Raw genomic sequence first — 18,350 nt, 5'->3', positions numbered from 1 at the left:
AAAAGAAAACCAAGGTAATGTGGTCAGGGGAGGGCTAAGCATCTTTTGAGAGGCTGAAAGCATTTTGATTAATGAACCAATGTTGGCAGCTCCAAATTTCACCAGCACTTCAAGGTAGCAATTGATGCTAGTGACCTGGGAGTCAGTGCGGGCCTGTTATAAGGCAATGAATCAGGCATAGAAAGGTCAGTGGGATACTCTTCCCAAAAGCTAAATCGACACCAAAAAAGATAGTCAATGGAAAAAGAAACCCTCGGCTTATTACTAACTCTTAAGCATTTTGAGGTCTATATCCGCCATGACTAGAGAGAGACACCAGAATATACTGATCATAACCCCCTAGCCTTTGTGAAAAATTCAAAAACCAAATGCCAGACTATTCCAATGGAGTTTATTATTGCTATCTTATCACTTAAAGATAATCCATGTTATGGGAAAAAAATAATGGAACTGCGGATGCTTTGTCTAGGATTTAATTTTGCTTTAATTCATCTGAATGCAAAGATGGATCAAAAGCAGAACTGTATTAACGACAGGTAATAAGTAATGAGTTGGGGTGTGAAAACATGTTTTAAAATATTTTGCATGTTTTTTCCCACTCTTTGTAATGAAATGCATTTTAAAACGGAGGTGTTATGACAGCGCTTCTATATTTTTTTTTAAGGTTTTTTTTTTTAGGACTCATTTGTAGAATTATGGCCAATGTTTTTATTTGGGAAAACTGAAAAGGATTCCATGGATTTTTTTTTCCAGTGAGGTCATTGACAGGACACGGAGAGGTCTTGTTTGAAAAACAAGATTTACTGGAAGTCACCTGTATTCAGATAAATACCCAGCTGCAGCTTTTTGACTTGGGGGGAGATGTTTACGGAGAGGTGACAGGTCAAGATTTATAGTGGTCAGGAGGCGTGACTAGAGATATTGGCTGGAATTTTACGCCACCCCAACAAACCGGATGGTGGTGTAAAATGGAGCTGGAGAGTCTGGGAGGCCTTCCTGACCCGCTCCCACCTCTGCCCCACTTTACGTAGGGTGGGGGTGGCGTAAAACTGGCCGCCCGCCCCAGGCCAATCAAGGCCCTTAAGTTGCCAGTTAACATCCACTTAAGGGCCTTCGCCTGCCTCCACGCGATTTTACAAATGGCAAGCAGACGTCCTGGAGCCAAGAAAGGCCGCCCGGTAAAAGCTGGCGGCCTCTCAGTACGCCGTGAGTGGCCTTTGACAATTGGGTACAGGGTGCCCGACTGAGGGCCGCTCCCGCTTCCCCAACCATCTCCAGGAGCCAAGACGCCCCCTTCCCCCCCCCCACAAACAACCACGCTTGCCTCGCGGGGGCCCGACCAATTACCCCCCAGCGAGGCAACCCAAACATACCTGGACTTCTGGCTCCATGACCTTGGCTGGGCTGCAGTCCCAGCAGTGGCCACCGCTCTCGGTGGCGCTACTGGCCCGCTGATTGGCCAGCAGCTCAATGAGGCGTGACTTCCTCCCTCAAGCGGGTGGAAATCCCACCTCAGAACAATTTAAGCCTGGGGACCCATAAAATACAGAACAGATCCCCAGGCTATGTGGAAGCGGGTTCGCCACTGACTTTTCAGTGAAGCACCCTCTTCCATCTCTGAGAACCGCCTGAGAATCAAGTGTAAGAAATTGAGAAACAGATGCTGCATTTCTCCTGAAAAGCCTGATAGAAACCCCTGTTGTCAAATTTTCCTGGAAAGCCTGCCAAACTGATCTTCAACGTCGACTGAAAAGAACTACTCTGGAAAGATCCCAGTGACAGCTGTCTATGCGTATTTGGGATGCCAAGCCAAAAGGGGACAACTAACATCTTTCCATATCTTCTCTTTTTTCTTCAAGAATGAGCGAGTATTTGGTCAAAGTATTCTTTTTTGTCGTTTTTTTGGTAATAGAGCTCTAAAGAGAAAATCTCTATTTTTCGGTTAACTAGCGTGTGTGTGTGTGTGGGTGTGTGTGTGTGTACATATATATATATATATATATAAATAAATAAATGAGGGGCTAAGGTAAAATTGAACTTCCATATTTCACTTGGTGTGTTAATGCTGTGCTTTGTTACTGGTTATGTTATCTATTAAAGAGATCTGGTTGGTGTATTTTATTTTGGGATAAAGAACAGAGTCTATGACTGACCCTATCAGTAAACTGGGTAAACATTTAAAATATCTTGTGACCAATGGAGAAGTGGAACTAGAAAAGACAGTTTACTCCTCCCACCTCGGTTGTAACAATGACTTGAACATGTGACAATGGCAGCATTGAATTAACTATAATAAATATACAAACAGAAAGAGACAGAAAACAATTGTTAGCGATCCACTGGTTATAAGGACATGATGCCGGTCCAGATCCAGGGCTGGCCTGTGCCGTGCTACAGGCATTCAGGCTGGATGTTTAATCTAGCCATCTATTCTGCTATTAAACCAGCACAGATCGTTCATTCATGAAAAGATAATGAGCAGGTATAAAGACACAGTCATACACCAAGTCAATTATAGAATTCAAATATTTCATACATTTAAACCATAATGTTATAAACAGACAGTAAAATATTTGGTGTTTTTACAGTTAGTGAAAAAACCTGACTTTTTAAAATAAACACAAAGTAAACAGATCTAATTTACAGTACCTGCTCAGTTTTAGGGAAGACATGCCAGCTCACTAAAGATGTCATGACTTGTCCAAGTTCTTTTTTTATTGTTTTTTTTTGTTAAAATGTCTTAAGCCAGCGAGTTCTACTCCTCCACAAGACTTTACATTAATTCAGATATTTTTCCAGCTTACTTCCATTTACAGTAACCTTGTTTTTAGTTGTGCCGCTTTCTATCCCAGTTGTTCTAGGACGATTCTTTAACCAGACATGAGTAACTGCAGATGACGTTTGAGGGCGGCAGCTATAAAAGAGCTGGCCTCATTTGGTTTAGAGATAGCAAAACATATGTGAAAAGAGGCAAGGCCTCGTCTGGTAGGTCACATGGTTCCTTTCTGTCTTGCATGCCACAGATTTTTGTGGTAAAAACAAAGGGTCATTTAACCAATGCATTCATGCTTTGAAACACAGGTGTCAAAAAGCACATACACACATGCAACTATTTGATTAACAATATGCAAATATGGCAGAAATGCAGGGAGTTCTGATCATCTTTCCCTGATTAAAGATTCTTAACGGTTTATTTGCAGGATTCCAGCTACTGTGAAACTGCTTGGATCCTATTCCACAGCTGCATGTTTAATCATGTTCATTCAAGGTCTAAAAACAACCAGGCCTTCAAAGAGCAAAAATAAAATCCGTGCCCAAAACTATCCACATGCAAAGCTGCATGGCTATTAAAGACCTCAGATATATGACAATACCATTCAACAATACTTTTAATGGCAAAATATCCACTAACTACTTCAAAGCCAATTGTGTCACACACTGTTTCAATATTAAGGAATGGATACATTACTGCACACCTTTCAATGACTGTCGTGCATTTTTGGGGGGTATAGTTAGATAGAAAATGATATAAATTTTCAGTTTAACGTCTTGTGTGAAATGTTGCGACTTACATTAGAGCTCAGTCGCACTCCTCTCCACAGCATTGTGCAGAGCCCAGGTTACAAATGTTAAAGTTAGAATAGATCAGAAAACATTGCACGTCCTGCACACAATATGCATTACAACAAATCACAAAGGCTGCCAACTGTACACTTTGCACTTTAGTTCTGTATACTGTTGCCATCTAAAAGAGAGATGATAAATAATGCAGACATCGTGCATAAATTATAGAAGGAATAATTTTGCTGAATTGTTCTGTGTGTAAGTACACAAGATATGAAACATTGTTGACATATATCCACAGCTTTACTAAATTAGTGAAGCAGCTTGCATGCTGTACACATTAAGCACAAACATTGCAGGTACCTCAGCAAAGATCTGGCAGAGAAAGACTGGTGCCTTTTCGGTGGCCTCCTACCAGCTCTGTGACCTTTTATGGGCATTGTGTTAATTCTTTCAAACCGTACCCTTCTGTTGGCAGGAAAGGATGAAGTGAAGCAAAAGAGAAAGATAGATACATTTAAGGAGAAAACAATGGAAACCACAAACTTAACATTCATTGCCAGTAAGTTGTACATTTAAACAGATACAAATGATTTTTTTCAGATGTATTACTATTTTGCAGCCAAAAAATAAAGGCATAAGTTGACTAGCTGGTTAAACAATTCCAAAAACAATGCTCAAGCTGTCAATGCCCTTACTGATCATCGGAGAGAGGCTTTCACTTTTTGTCAGAAAAATAATTGCTTGCATTTAGGGATTTTTTTTTGTTGTTGCAACAAGTACATTTATGCCATTTCTATGTGCCACAAGACATTAAACATGGGTTTGCCACTAAGACAGGGCATGGGCTAGTGCCATCAGCATTCATTTATACTTTAAGCACCACTTCTAGTCATCAGTCAGCCTGCTCAAAACAAGGGAGAGTTGTATTAAAATACTTAAATCAGGTTCCTATGCTGATTGTAAGGGGTTCACTGCAGTTTGCATCAAGAAACGCCACAAAAGCAGCGGTGCCACTGATTTTTGTGGCGTTTGTGGGGAGGTAGGGATTTAAAAGCTCTTCCTAACCCCACAAAAAAGAACCTTCCATTCTGTGGCAGCCACTCTGGGTCCGCCCTCCAAGGTTTGATTTCTGGCCTGGCTCTGTGGAAGAGCTGCTGAGAAACAATCAAAAAATGACAATTTTACCCTAAGCATGGCTATCACAAAACAGCTCACCAGATAGCAAAAATTCAGCTTACTCGATTCATTTTCTGGCAGCTGCTCTTCTGCAGCTACTGAAGCCCTAATCTCTAAGCTTGGAGAACATTGCTCATGAAGTACCAGGAGCCCAGAGCTGGCTGCCTGTTCTGCCCCAGGCAATTTTCTATCATGGAGAGTCACCAGGCACCGCAGTAAATATGACAACTGAGCAAGCATGGAACCAGGTAAATTTTCTTTCATATAATGGTAAGTCTTCCCTTCAGTTTGTGTTTAAAACAGATGTTGTGTATCTGGAGCACAATTCTTCAAAAGCGTAATAATCTGCCTTGCACACAAGTGATGCACAGGCTCCCAGCCACCTTTGAACTACCTCGCCACATTCAGGTGTGTTGGATGCCTCAGACATGTTGCAGGCCTCAATAACCTACTGAACAGGCATCCAATGCACTGAAGTTAATAGCTTACCGCCATCAGGCTGATGTTGGTTGTTTGGCATAAATACACTTTACCACAAATAACCATATTTAGTGTATTCCACCTCCACAATGCCAGTGCCATAAAAAAATTGTGCATCGACATGGATAGTCAGAGACTAAATCATGATCCCAACCCAGACAATGCTTTATCCTTCTGGGGCATCTGAAGAAAACTGCAACAAAGGTCAAGACCAGAAACAACCTATTAACCAAACTTGCTGCCCAAACATGGGGCGTTGCTGCCACAGCACTCCGGACCTCAGCACTTTCCTTATCGTATTCAGCAGCAAAGCACTGTGCACCTGTCTGGCATAGGTCATAACACACACAACTTGTTGATACTCAATTAAATGCAACAATGTGCATCATAACTGGAACCATCCATTCAACACCCCTCTCCTGGCTTTCTGTCCTCACAAACATCACTCCCCCACACATCTGCCAACTGACAAAATCCCATCAACTGGTTAAAACCATCAGTGCTGCACCTCACTTAATACTCCATAATGACATGTTCAATCCATCTACTGCCCGCCTTCCATCTCGACGCCCCATATGGAGCAACCTTCCTGAGCAAGATCTATCAAAATGATATCCTTTGGATCAAGGAATGGGAAACACGGGAAGTCATCAACAAGTTCCTTATGACAAACCCCATCTGTCAAATGGCAGGCTTTGAACTACCACGGTGAGAGTTATCCTCGCTAAACAGGTCCAGGCCAGGGCCCGTGCAGCCAACCTCCACCGCTGGAGCCTCAGTCCAAACCCTTTATGCATTTGTGGAGAGACACAAACAATGCGGCACTTTACCGAGGAGTGTCCCCTCCACAGACTAAGTGGCAGACTAATCACCTTTAATTTAGTAAATGAGGCGGCTGTTGCTTGGTTCCAGGGATTTGCATTCGCTAAATAAATAACCACAAATAATCTGTATTTGTAATATTCAGTCATGAGGAATATATCACAATGATTATTAACAGCCCTGCTCTTGAAGTGTTGCTCAGGAATAATACCAAAATATTTCAAAATGTTTAAATACTTGCAGGTTGAGCACAAGAAAGGGTTATTTTCAAATACCCTTGTAGTGGAGGAATGGAATTAGATCAAAAAATTCCGAAATCACCACAAACTCCCACAACTTTTCATTACTGTCAGCAACTTCACGGGTAAACAACTGAAAGTCAGAAAGAACAGAATGAATGTATTTATAAGAATTTACAAAACAGGGGTAAAAAAAAAAGAGCATTTTGAACTTAAATGCTGTACAGAATTGCTACAAGCAAAATGTTTCAGCTTTATTTAAGGGGATGCAACTACTCCTTTTGAAAATTTATCATAATCAAATATCTCTTGCTGCAAACCTGAGGGACAGATGTTTGAGCCATTATCCCAGACCCCTATCTTACAGCATCACCTTCCAAACAAAAAACTAAAAGCAGATCTAGTGAGATGAGAGAATATTTTCCCCTTTTAAAGGTATGATAGATACCCATAACATGGAGGTGAAACTATGAGATTGTGAAACTATTGGTTTACCCAATTCTACTTAAATGTCGCAGAGTTTTCTTCCTAAATGCTACTCAAATCCTGTGAGAATAAGGACATCCCCAACTCTTGTTCACTGGATCAGAGTTTAGCAGTTACAAGGAGTTCTGGGCCTTCCAGGTCTAGATAAACCTATCCTGTTGTTTAACTTAAGCAAATGACAGTGTGGCTCTGACACTTTGCCTTCCCATACACAAACAAGATAAAACAAACCAAACACATTTTTCATCAAAGTGGATCTATGCAACCAACATAAACACAAATATCTGGCATGTAAATCAAACTTTCCCTTCCTCAAGAATTCCTGAGCCTAGATGCAGAAGTTGTGCTTCTATCTTTAAAAAAAACAATGTCAATACCAGCTAAATTTTTCCTTAAGTGACATTCTTTGATGCAGATCAAAGCTTCCTTGTTCAAATAGGAGACATTCATACAACTGTGGAACTCTTCATGGGTCCTGAAATGTTTTCTTTTTTACAGCTGTCCTGGAAGTCTGGGGTATGAAAAAGCAAGCTTGGCAGATAATTTCAGCAACGTTAAAAGACGTTGCTGCTCTAGTTCAGCAAATTTATCCATATAGACCATGGAGGTGCCAGGTTTGATTACTGGGTTAGCTAATCGCAGCAGAGGTGGTGGAACAGGTACCACAATTGGACTAGGTACTTCAGGGTTAGTGCTCCTGATCATCGCCCAGTGTCTCCAACTGGAAATTTGCAGGTTTAGACAAAAGGATTGTGCTGAACTATGGCAGACCTGACAGTCGAATAGCCTGCCAACAATCACATGAATAATGATCAATTGGGTGAGATACCAGGTAGCAAGTTGCATCCACAGAACAACCCAGCAAGAATTCAATGACTTTAATAAAGAAAGGGAGCTAACTGACAGAAAAAAATGTTTAAGTTAACTTTGGCCGATGCAAGTGAAAAAAAAAAATCAAGCATTTGTGTGAAGTATCTATTAGGTATCCAGTTTATCCCCAAACTGCCATCCCCCATCAGAAACATTGGAAGGGGTAGATACTTTACAACTGTATTTTTCAAGGATTTTTCATAGTAACTAGCTAAAGTTCTTACAGAATTGGATAGAAGATTGAGAGCATAAGGAAAGGCAACAGTAGTCCTGAATCTCCTGAAAGGAAACCTGAGGCTAAATTTGGATCCATCAAGAATTAGCCACATCCAATGACACTACCCATACTCTTACACCAGAAAACAGTCAGACGTGTACTCATGTATTTACCCAAGGCTGCCATTTGGTGGCTTAACAGCTGTACATTGTTCCAAGCAGATATGCCCAGGCATGCTGGTGAGCAAATTTTTCATCACACTGGTTTTGCACTGCAGACATGCACCTTGTGCAGTTTGTTACCTGCTTATCCTGGATGATTTTAACTTTGATAGCTCAATGTTTCTATGCTGCTTCCTTGTTCTATTTATAGAGGGAGAAAGGCTGACTTATATGTTTTGCATTTCATGCTTCGGAAAATCAAAGAGGCTAAAGGAGAAAAGTGACCCAAGTCACTTTTGCTATGTTCACTTAATAGTGCACTTCAAAAGATATTTACTGAACGTGAAGCTCTTTGGGATGTTCTGTGAGACACTATGACAGGATTTTAACTCATTCAAAACATATTCACCGAGTTAAAATCAGGTCCTATTATCAATGCAAGTTCGTTCTTCCTTTAAACTATAAAAAAAGCATCTTTTACTATAATCTTACAATTAAATTAAATTGTTTATGTAATTTCAGATAATCATTAACCAAAATGGTTCCAGACAAGATGGAATGGTTAGAAATAAAAACTAAGAGCTGAGCAGAGATGCAAGGTTCCCACAGCTGGATCGCTCCCCACTTTAATTTCATGGTCATTTTATTTTCTGGCTTTCTCTTTTCCTGCCCATCATGCCATAAAGTATGGTAGCAAAATACATTTTCTTCCAAATTCTAACCATTTGTGAAAAAGAGGCCCAAAGCACCTCCAAGTCATGTCTCCACTGCAACCTTCAAGTGATCACTTCACCCTGAAAGAGCAGATACTTTTCCATTGCATGTTGCAAAATCATAAAGTTATTCTGGGTATCGGAACTGGAAAGGTGCTTTTACACCACAGGAATACATCTAACAGCAGACATGCAGGTCTCTCTCCAGCTGCTGATCTCCATAGTGTCATTGTAGACCCGTTAAAATTACAGGTCTATGATTCAGCCATTGTGATAAGCAGTTTTAAAAATGTAAATATACAGAACCAATCCTATTAATTTTCTCTGTTGGTAAAAGGAGAGCTGGGGCACAATGAAGACCTTCTCCCCAGTTTAAGTCAAAAGCAGGAGAGGGGTATGTGGAGGTCACTGTCCTAAAACTGGATGCAATGACAGCAAAGGATTAAATGGTTTTAAGTAAAACTTCAGCTGAAAGCTTATAGAAAATAGGGTCATTTAAAACCCATGTGGGACAAACTCACATTATATGAGTAACAGCCAATTATCTCAATTGTGGAACATAGGACTTGGGAGCAGGAGTAGGCCATTCGGCCCTCTGAGGCTGTTCCGCCATTCAATAACAACTCGGTTAAAATTGAGGACAGAGGAATTCTATATAAATGGTGAACACAATTGTGAATAATGTTACACAGCCAGAGAGATTTAGGCCATTTCAATCAATGGATGGAAGATCCATTTCAAACACGTGCTCCTCCCAGTCACATTTTCCCTGTACTTGCTGAACCCAGGTGACCCAACAGCCCAGGCAAAGGATCAGAAAAATCTCATACTTAGATTAATAATGGACTTTGGATACGGTAACTGCTGCATGAATGCTGCTTGTGGAACTATACTCCAGCAAACAGTCCACACCTTTATAATAGGGAGGGAGAAAATTAGTGGGAAATGGAGAAAGAGAGAAAAAGCCTAAAAAGTGAGAGGTTTACGGAATCCCAACATTTGAAGGTCTAGTAAAGAATGAGTTAGAGACTATGCAATGAATGTTGATTTCAACAGTTCAGATATCAGGAGTGTACAGAATGGCACCTTTGTAGCTGTGAAGGAAGAAGAGGCTTTGGAGAAGTACTGACCACAGCAGTATTAATAACATGGTCTTCCCCATTTATACATTGGTAATATGAGGTACATTTCTAAAAATATTGATTTGTTTAACATGAGATAGTTTGAATCTAATTATTTCTAACCCTACCATTTACCTTGTTGATGAGGAATACCCTTCCCATCCATAAGTTCGTTAATTCCTCCATACTTTCACCCAATTAGTACAATTAAGCTGCTCCCACTGATGCAGGGAATGTATGTAACGGGGAATCTCATGAGATGGGAATCCCCATCACATGTAACGCATGGTGATATATCTCATGGTATATACTTTTACAGTCTGGTTGTGAAATTGGGTTTGGTAGCACCTGTTGTTTGGGTGCTACTGGTGCCATTTGCAGGCAAGAATGGTATCCACTGTATGCGCAAGCACATTCTGCTGTGAAGCGTGCTGGTTGGTGGTGATGGTGTGCACACAGCTACCATCTGCCCAAGTATGCAGAGGAGGCAGATCATGTGTCAACGAGTGTGCAATGCTGAATTAATACTAGGAGTTGATCATTCCAGCCCTCACACTCTCTAAACCTTACACAGCTGAACATGCATTAAGAAACTTGAAGGACCCCACACCAGTACAATTTTAAAGGGTTAGTTGTTGGTTAATTTGTTTTGACTGTTGATACAAGACAAGTCTTCCGTGCTTTTCATGTTGTTTAAAGTTGCAATAGTCTACAGGGAGTGGTGTGACAAGTGCTGAAAGACTTTTTGCTGACTTCAAGACTTCCACACAAATCATGGAAGGTCTACTAAAATTCTCTCTTGCCATTGAGATTGACTGGGAGAATATGCAGTGGCCAAGTGGAGCAGGTCAAACTTCTGAAAGAGTGAAGAGGCTGGGGTGGGGAGACCATATTTTAGATTAGAGATACAGCACTGAAACAGGCCCTTCGGCCCATCGAGTCTGTGCCGAACATCAACCACCCATTTATACTAATCCTACACGAATCCCATATTCCTACCAAACATCCCCACCTGTCCCTATATTTCCCTACCACCTACCTATACTAGTGACAATTTATAATGGCCAATTTACCTATCAACCTGCAAGTCTTTTGGCTTGTGGGAGGAAACCGGAGCACCCGGAGAAAACCCACGCAGACACAGGGAGAACTTGCAAACTCCACACAGGCAGTACCTGGAATTGAAACCAGGTCCCTGGAGCTGTGAGGCTGCGGTGCTAACCACTGCGCCACTGTGCCGCCCATTTGCAGAGGGTCTTTAGGGAACAGATTGCAGGAGTGCTCAGATTCCCTGAAAGTTCCTTTGCACGCTTGTATCCAGAGTCACGTTGGCAGCAGTTTGAGCTTTCACTGCAGCATTCAGATGTTGGGGGTCAGCTGCTTGTATTTCAATGGAAGATGAGACGTTAACCATTAGCTGCTGTATCATGGTAGAGTGTTGCTCACCACTTCCATGCTGGAAAGGATGGACTCCAAGCTGTGTGCAAAATCCTGTGCCAAGTAGGTGCCAGACACCTCCACGTTCCTTTACATTTAACGCAGGCTTTCTGGCAGGCCTGCCAATGAATCAAGCATTTCATTGTGTATGCCCATCAGCCTTCTTCTCTAACCTGCCCCATCAAAGTCCTGATTGGAGTCCTGTGCAGCAAAACTTATGTGCAAGCAAGCCCTCCTGGGAGCTGGCACATACACTATCCTTTCCCCCTACCCTAGCTCAGGTCACTTGTGCCTAGCGACTCACTACATGCAGGAGGACAGCATAGTGGTGGGATCTAAGAGATGCACAATGTCAGTATCTGAGCTGGTGGCTGCGAGTGTGAAATCGAGTTATGGTGTGTCTTCATTCTTAGTGTTCCTCTATTGCCTGGCCAGGTTGCAGTCCTTCGATAACGGAAAGGTAAAAGGCAACAAGGGTAAGTTTGTAGTAAGGGAAGGGGAAGAAGAGGGGTGGGGGGGGGGGGGGGGGGGAAGAAAGAGGTGTATGCTTACACCATCTGCAGCTTGTAAAGTCAGAAGAAATTGCAGGACAAGGGGAAAGTGGAATGAGAGAAGGAGGTTTGGGTATGAAGATTACATCATCTTAGATAGTTTCAGCCCCACGGGTGGCCATGGCCTCAGCCAGAGCTGTTCCAACAATGGCCAGCAGAGCCTCCTCCATGGGAGTTGGAGCATGCAGGCGTGCCTGTCCCCCTCCAGTTACTTCCTGCTGCCTTCAGTTGTGCACCACCTTGTCCTGCAAGAGAGAGGGAAGCGAGCATCATGGAATCTACTTGGGTGATGTAGACATCATGGTTGAATAGCTGGCAATGTATGGAAGCTGTGAGATGGGAGTGAGAGGCCTGCAGCAGTGCTAAGGTATGTGCTGGTGTAGTGGAGCAGATAAATGCCAGGTATGATTCCTGATAGATTAGTAGGCGAGTGGTGGCACGTGGTGAATTGAGGAGTATCTGAGGCTACTAGTGCAGTGGCAGGATATGGCATTTAAAGATGTACTCGCTGACCTTGACCACTCTGGTGAGGTCACTGAACTTCTTGCGCCACTGCATCCAGGCTCTCAGGGCTCGTCTCCTGGCATTAACCTCCATGGTTATCTACTCCCACTGACTTTTGACTCTATAACTGGAGGGCTGCCTGGCCCCTGTGGATACAGGCCATTGCTCCTCCTTTCCACTTCTCTACCAAGATCTCCAGTGCACCCCATTATCCCATGTTGTGCCATTCTTCACTGCCTCCCAGGCCAGATTCACTTCCTGCATGACTTCCAGTTCCAGCCACAGTGCATCTTCTCTAAGAAGTGGAGGCTGACTTTAATTGCTAGGAAGTTACAATTTTGGGTACACTACTGATGCAAGCAGCCAATGAGAAGGCTCAGGAGCTGCAGGATGGCGTGCTGCCTGCATTTCAAACAGCAGGCACAGGTTAATCATGCGTCGTGATCCCCGCATCTATTTTCAGGGGCTTTCCAATTTTAACCCGTTTTATTGTTTTACTAATCCAGAAAGAACGGGCTAGATATGGTCACACCAACAGGTTCCCACCGCTGGCAGAAAAGGTGAGAGGAACCCCGTCTCAGTCTTTTGGAGCCCGGCCGGCGTGATCTACTGGCACTCAGGCACTTAAATGCCCAGCACCGGGATTCGGGTCTCTTTAAAGATAGAGATCCTACCGCCAAGAGCTGCCGGCCAATCAGAGGACCAGCAGCTCAGTAGTATTGACAATGCCACCAGCAGTGATGGCCACTGCCAGTACTGCATAAGCCTGGCCCAGTACTGCAACCCAGACACAAAGGTGAGTAAGGCAGGGTTGCCGGGGCCAAACCGGCAAGCCCCGATGACGGAGGACGTTTGGTGCAGGGGGAGAAGGGTTCAAGGAGGTGGAGTTTTTCCCGACAGGGGCCCTACGAGGGCCATGGATTGCCCCCAGAGGAGGGCTCCCCTCCCCAAGTCTGCAGGGAGGTTGCCTCAATGCATTAACTGCTGAAATAAAGGTTGTTATTGCCTTGCAATACATAGGCATTTGACAATAATTGCTTGGGGCACATCAGTCTCTTGAGGTTTGTCCCCTTAACCCATTTCTGACAGCATGCTGTTATCAATGAAAGGGGATATCAGTAAAGTAAACACGAAAGCTGTTAAGCTGGTTTTAAATAATTTATTTCTTTAACGACAAGACAGTCATTTCTTAACAACATTAACAGTTAACTTCAAGTTAACTCCTCTTTAAGCATCTGCAAAAGTGAGTATATAATCATTTCTGTTGATAAATTTTCTAACTCGAAAAGACAATGTAATTTCATATAAAACTCCCAGCCATATGATGAGTGATAGTGGGTTTCATTACACTGAAAGTTGATACAATTTCTACAATGATAAATCGACAATATAACATAGTCTCCATCAACTGCTTCCTTTTGGGTGAATTTAAGATTTTATTATTGAAAATTTAAAGTTTGGAGTGAACTAGCAGGATAAAAAAGCGGTTTCCTAAAGTACAACCTGAATCTAACTGTAACGTTATGATATTTTGAAACTGATTATATTGTGTACATGTTGTATTTTTGCTGTTCTGAGCACTCTCGTTTGTTAGCACCTGACTGAACTCTACTTCTGCAGAAACAAAAGCTTCATCCAGTTTGAGACATCATGAATCCTATCCAGCCTCATTTTAAAAAGCTTGCTGCTAGATTTTGGCTCCAACCCAAATTCTGCTGTCATGCTCTGGCTGGACTGTCTGATTCATGGTTGTCTGCTGGGTGGAGTATCATGGAGCTTTCATTGCTGGCCTGGTATGATGGTGATCGGTGGAGGTTACTGCAATCAATCTTCCGTTTACTTGAGGTTTCAACTTTACAAAAACCGAACTGCTAAAACTCAGAATCTTCAAAAAAAAAAGCAAACATTTAAATCTAGCACCTCGTCTGCAGTAGGAGCTCAAATTTTCCCCGTGGAAGCAGAAAAACTCAGTGCAGCAGAAACTGGTCCTCACTGGGCCCATTTGCCAGCTGGAAAATGGGGCAAAAAGTACAAATTTTAGGGCACAACGTTCCACACTTCATCTCTGCCTACAGAGATCTCGGGTGATAGACTGGGAAAGGGGAGGTGCAACGGGACCTGGGTGTCCTCGTACACTAGTTGCTGAAAGCAAGCATTCAGGTGCAGCAAGCAGTTAGGAAGGTGACTGGTATGTTGGCCTTCATTGCAAGAGGAATGAGTACAGGAACAAGAATGTCTTACTGCAGTTATACAGGGCCTTGGTGAGATCACATCTGGAGTATTGTGTGCAGTTTTAGTCTCCTTATCTGAGGAAGGATGTTCTTGCCTTGGAGGGAGTGCAAAGAAGATTTACTAGGCTGATTCCTGGGATGGCAGGATTGACGTATGAGGAGAGATTGGATCGACTAGGCCTATATTCACTAGTGTTTAGAATAATGAGAGGGGATCTCATAGAAACCTATAAAATTCTAACAGGACTGGACAGGCGAGATGCATGGAGGATTGTGCCCTAAATTTGTACTAGCTAGATGGATAAAGAACTGGCTGGGCAACAGGAGACAGAGAGTAGCAGTGGAAGGGAGTTTCTCAAAATGGAGACGTGTGACCAGTGGTGTTCCACAGGGATCCGTGCTGGGACCACTGTTGTTTGTGATATACATAAATGATTTGGAGGAAAGTATAGGTGGTCTGATTAGCAAGTTTGCAGACGACACTAAGATTGGTGGAGTAGCAGATAGTGAAGGGCATTGTCAGAGAATACAGCAGAATATAGATAGACTGGAGAGTTGGGCAGAGAAATGGCAGATGGAGTTCAATCAGGGCAAATGCAAGGTGATGCATTTTGGAAGATCCAATTCAAGAGTGAACTATACAGTAAATGGAAAAGTCCTGGGGAAAATTGATGTACAGAGAGATTTGGGTGTTCAGGTCCATTGTTCCCTGAAGGTGGCAACGCAGGTCAATAGAGTAGTCAAGAAGGCATACGGCATGCTTTCCTTCATCGGACGGGGTATTGAGTACAAAAGTTGGCAGGTCATGTTACAGTTGTATAGGACTTTGGTTCGGCCACATTTGGAATACTGCGTGCAGTTCTGGTCTCCTCATTAGCAAAAGGATGTGGATGCTTTGGAGAGGGTGCAGAGGAGGTTCACCAGGATGTTGCCTGGTATGGAGGGCGCTAGCTATGAAGAGAGGTTGAGTAGATTAGGATTATTTTCATTAGAAAGACGGAGGTTGAGGGGGGACCTGATTGAGGTGTACAAAATCATGAGAGGTATAGACAGGGTGGATAGCAAGAAGCTTTTTCCCCAGAGTGGGGGATTCAATTACAAGGGGACACGAATTCAAAGTGAAAGGGGAAAAGTTTAGGGGGGATATGCGTGGAAAGTTTTTTACGCAGAGGGTGGTGGGTGCCTGGAACGCTTTGCCAGCGGAGGTGGTAGACGCGGGCACGATAGCGTCTTTTAAGATGTATCTAGACAGATACATGAATGGGCAGGAAGTAAAGAGATACAGACCCTTAGAAAATAGGCGACAGGTTTAGATAGAGGATTTGGATCGGCGTAGGCTTGGAGGGCCGAAGGGCCTGTTCCTGTGCTGTAATTTTTCTTTGTTCTTCTTTGATGGCTGGGGAGTCCAGAACCAGGGATCACAGTCTCGGGATACCATTTAGGACTGAACTGAGGAGAAATTTCTTCACTCAGATGGTGGTGAACCTGTGGAATTCTCTACCGCAGAAGATAGTGGAGGCCAAATCATTAAATATATTCAAAAAGGAGATAGATATATTTCTTAATGCCAAAGGGATCAAGGGTTATGGGGAGAAAGCGGGAACAGGGTACTGAATTAGACAATCAGCCATGATCTTTTTTGAATGGTGGAGCAGGCCCGAAGGGATGAATGGCCTACTCCTGCTCCCATTTTCTATGTTTGTACATCACGATGCTGCCATAATGGAAAAGTAGCTTTTCAGGTCTCCCATGCTACTGCCATAAACAGACATGAGGTTCCTTGAATCTGTTAATGAGGGGCCCAATAGCAGTTTAAGAATCCTCCCTAGAAAGTCATCAGCATAGGACCTTCTCCACTCCATTTTTTAATTCCCCATATAGCCTAATCAGTGCTCCTTAAAGTTCACCGTTGCTACTTGAAATGTAAATTTTTTTTAAATGCCTTTCTCTGGAGCCCGGGGTTGAGGTGGGGGTTTAGGGAAAGCAGGAATGCTTCTCTCGCCGCCACTGTTCTCCTAACAAATGCACCAGCTATGCTTATGCTGCTGTGGACACTGGGCTTAGCCGATGGCTGCTACAGCTGGTGAGACTGCTCACCACAATTATTCAAATGAGGCCGGAGGTCTCATTTTGGGAAAGCTTTGGGCCTCCAGCTTCTGGTGTGTGTGCCGACTGTTCTTTACCCAAAAATGAATTTAACCCATCTTTTTTGCATTTCTTCCATGTTACATTACTTCATACTTGTTTTTGTTATACCATTAAAAAGTTTCAGCATTTTTCTTAAGTGTAGAAAACACTGGACTAGTGAAGGAAAGCCAGTGCTGGATTTAAGTATTTTATCTCCTACGCTGCAATAAATTATCACTTAATCTCTGTACTGCATGACATACTCTGGAATGTTTCAACCCAAACATGAAGACCACAAAATGAACTAAAGATCACACTGCTGAGGTATCTTTACAGATTCATTGTACTAAGGGGAAAGGTCATCATAACTCAACTGCAAAAGTCTGAGTTAGGTGTTCATCACATAAAAGAGGGGCATTATAGACTGTTTTCCTGAATTGTCAATTCTTATAAGGACTGCTGATGGTAAAGTTATCTTTACTCCGCCAACCTCTTAAGTATTTATCATGAGTATTGTTGTCACTTTTCCTCCCAAGGGGAACACTTAAATGACACCCAATTGTCCTGATCCTGTTTTTTTTTCTCTCCAAGAAATATGTGGTGTGTCTTTAAGACAGCAAAGGATCAGTACTGCTTTAAGAACCAGCAAGACTCAGGAGGTGGAGAAAGTGCATTTTGGTTGCCATTGGATACAAGCAAATGGAGAGGAAATCAACCAGCTTCAAAGAATGCATCCTGGTTACCTGGCAACAGCCATTCAGGGACCAAGGAGCGGATATACAATGTTGCAATTATTTTTTGAACTGGCTTTTTAGTTGAAGACAGTTTCTTCTGACAGAACACAGACAGACAGCTGGTGTTACCACTTGAAAGCGCTCTCAGCCATTTAAACTGAAGGAAGAGAATTTTAGTCTGTTTAATTATTATCTCTCAAAATTCTAAAAAGAAAGCCAAGCCAAAACAGAGATCTCTGATAATTTAAGCTGAAGGAAGGGAAGTTAGACTGTGGCACTCTTTTATACCTCAGACACTGTAAAGTCAGATTGATTCTATTGAAAGTGTTTGCAAGTTGTTCATTGTCGAAATTCATCGCTGAAGGAAGGAAAGCATCACCTACTGCTGGAATTAGACTACGGACTGTTCTACTGTTGCATAACCTTTTTTCCCCCCATCGGACGACTGCGAGGACTTCAAGCAACGTTCAACTGTAAATTTGCAAGGAATAAAATTTTTTCTATTCTAAATGTTTACATCTTCATAGTGTTTAAAAATGTAGTTTTTTTAATTTAACAGTTAAATTGTTGATTTAAAGACACCTGGTTTGGTTAGCCTCATTCGGGGGTTAATAGATGGTACAATTTGGCTGGGTCTTTCTTTAATTTGGAAAGTTTAAAATATGTTAAGCGATTGTGGAGGGACGAGACTGAATTAACAGTGCGTTTCTCCCACCACAATCAGAATCATATATTTTGATTGGGGGCTTTGACTGGAGCGGTCGGTCGTAACATATTTAATTGGGGGCTCGTTTACGATTTGAGTAATATATTAATTGGGGGCTCGCTCGAGATTTGAATCATATATCAATTGGGTTTCTGGATTTGAATCATATCTTCATTGGGTGCTCGCTTGCAGTTGAATCATATTTAAT

General features: G+C 42.6%; 1 protein-coding gene across 5 annotated transcripts in view; it reads right to left on the bottom strand.

Annotated features, from left to right (window-relative positions):
* Window positions 1-18,350, bottom strand: part of rhbdf1a (rhomboid 5 homolog 1a (Drosophila)) — a 474,090-nt gene that overhangs the window by 111,679 nt on the left and 344,061 nt on the right. For 4 of the 5 annotated variants that reach the window (XR_010977354.1, XM_068055694.1, XM_068055692.1 and 1 more), the window contains one exon: window positions 3,928-4,032. The exons of the other annotated variant lie outside the window; for it this stretch is intronic. Coding sequence is in view for 3 of the 4 variants with exons in the window: in XM_068055694.1 (XP_067911795.1) it covers window positions 3,928-4,032 (105 nt within the window). In the remaining variant the exon portion in view is untranslated. The remainder of the gene's footprint in view (window positions 1-3,927; window positions 4,033-18,350) is intronic. 5 annotated transcript variants of the gene reach the window in all.

The sequence above is a fragment of the Heterodontus francisci genome, chromosome 24 (genome assembly GCF_036365525.1).
Source record: "Heterodontus francisci isolate sHetFra1 chromosome 24, sHetFra1.hap1, whole genome shotgun sequence".
Classification (NCBI taxonomy): domain Eukaryota; kingdom Metazoa; phylum Chordata; class Chondrichthyes; order Heterodontiformes; family Heterodontidae; genus Heterodontus; species Heterodontus francisci.
Note: the sequence above shows the minus strand (reverse complement) of the source record. Positions and strands in the feature narration are given on the sequence as shown.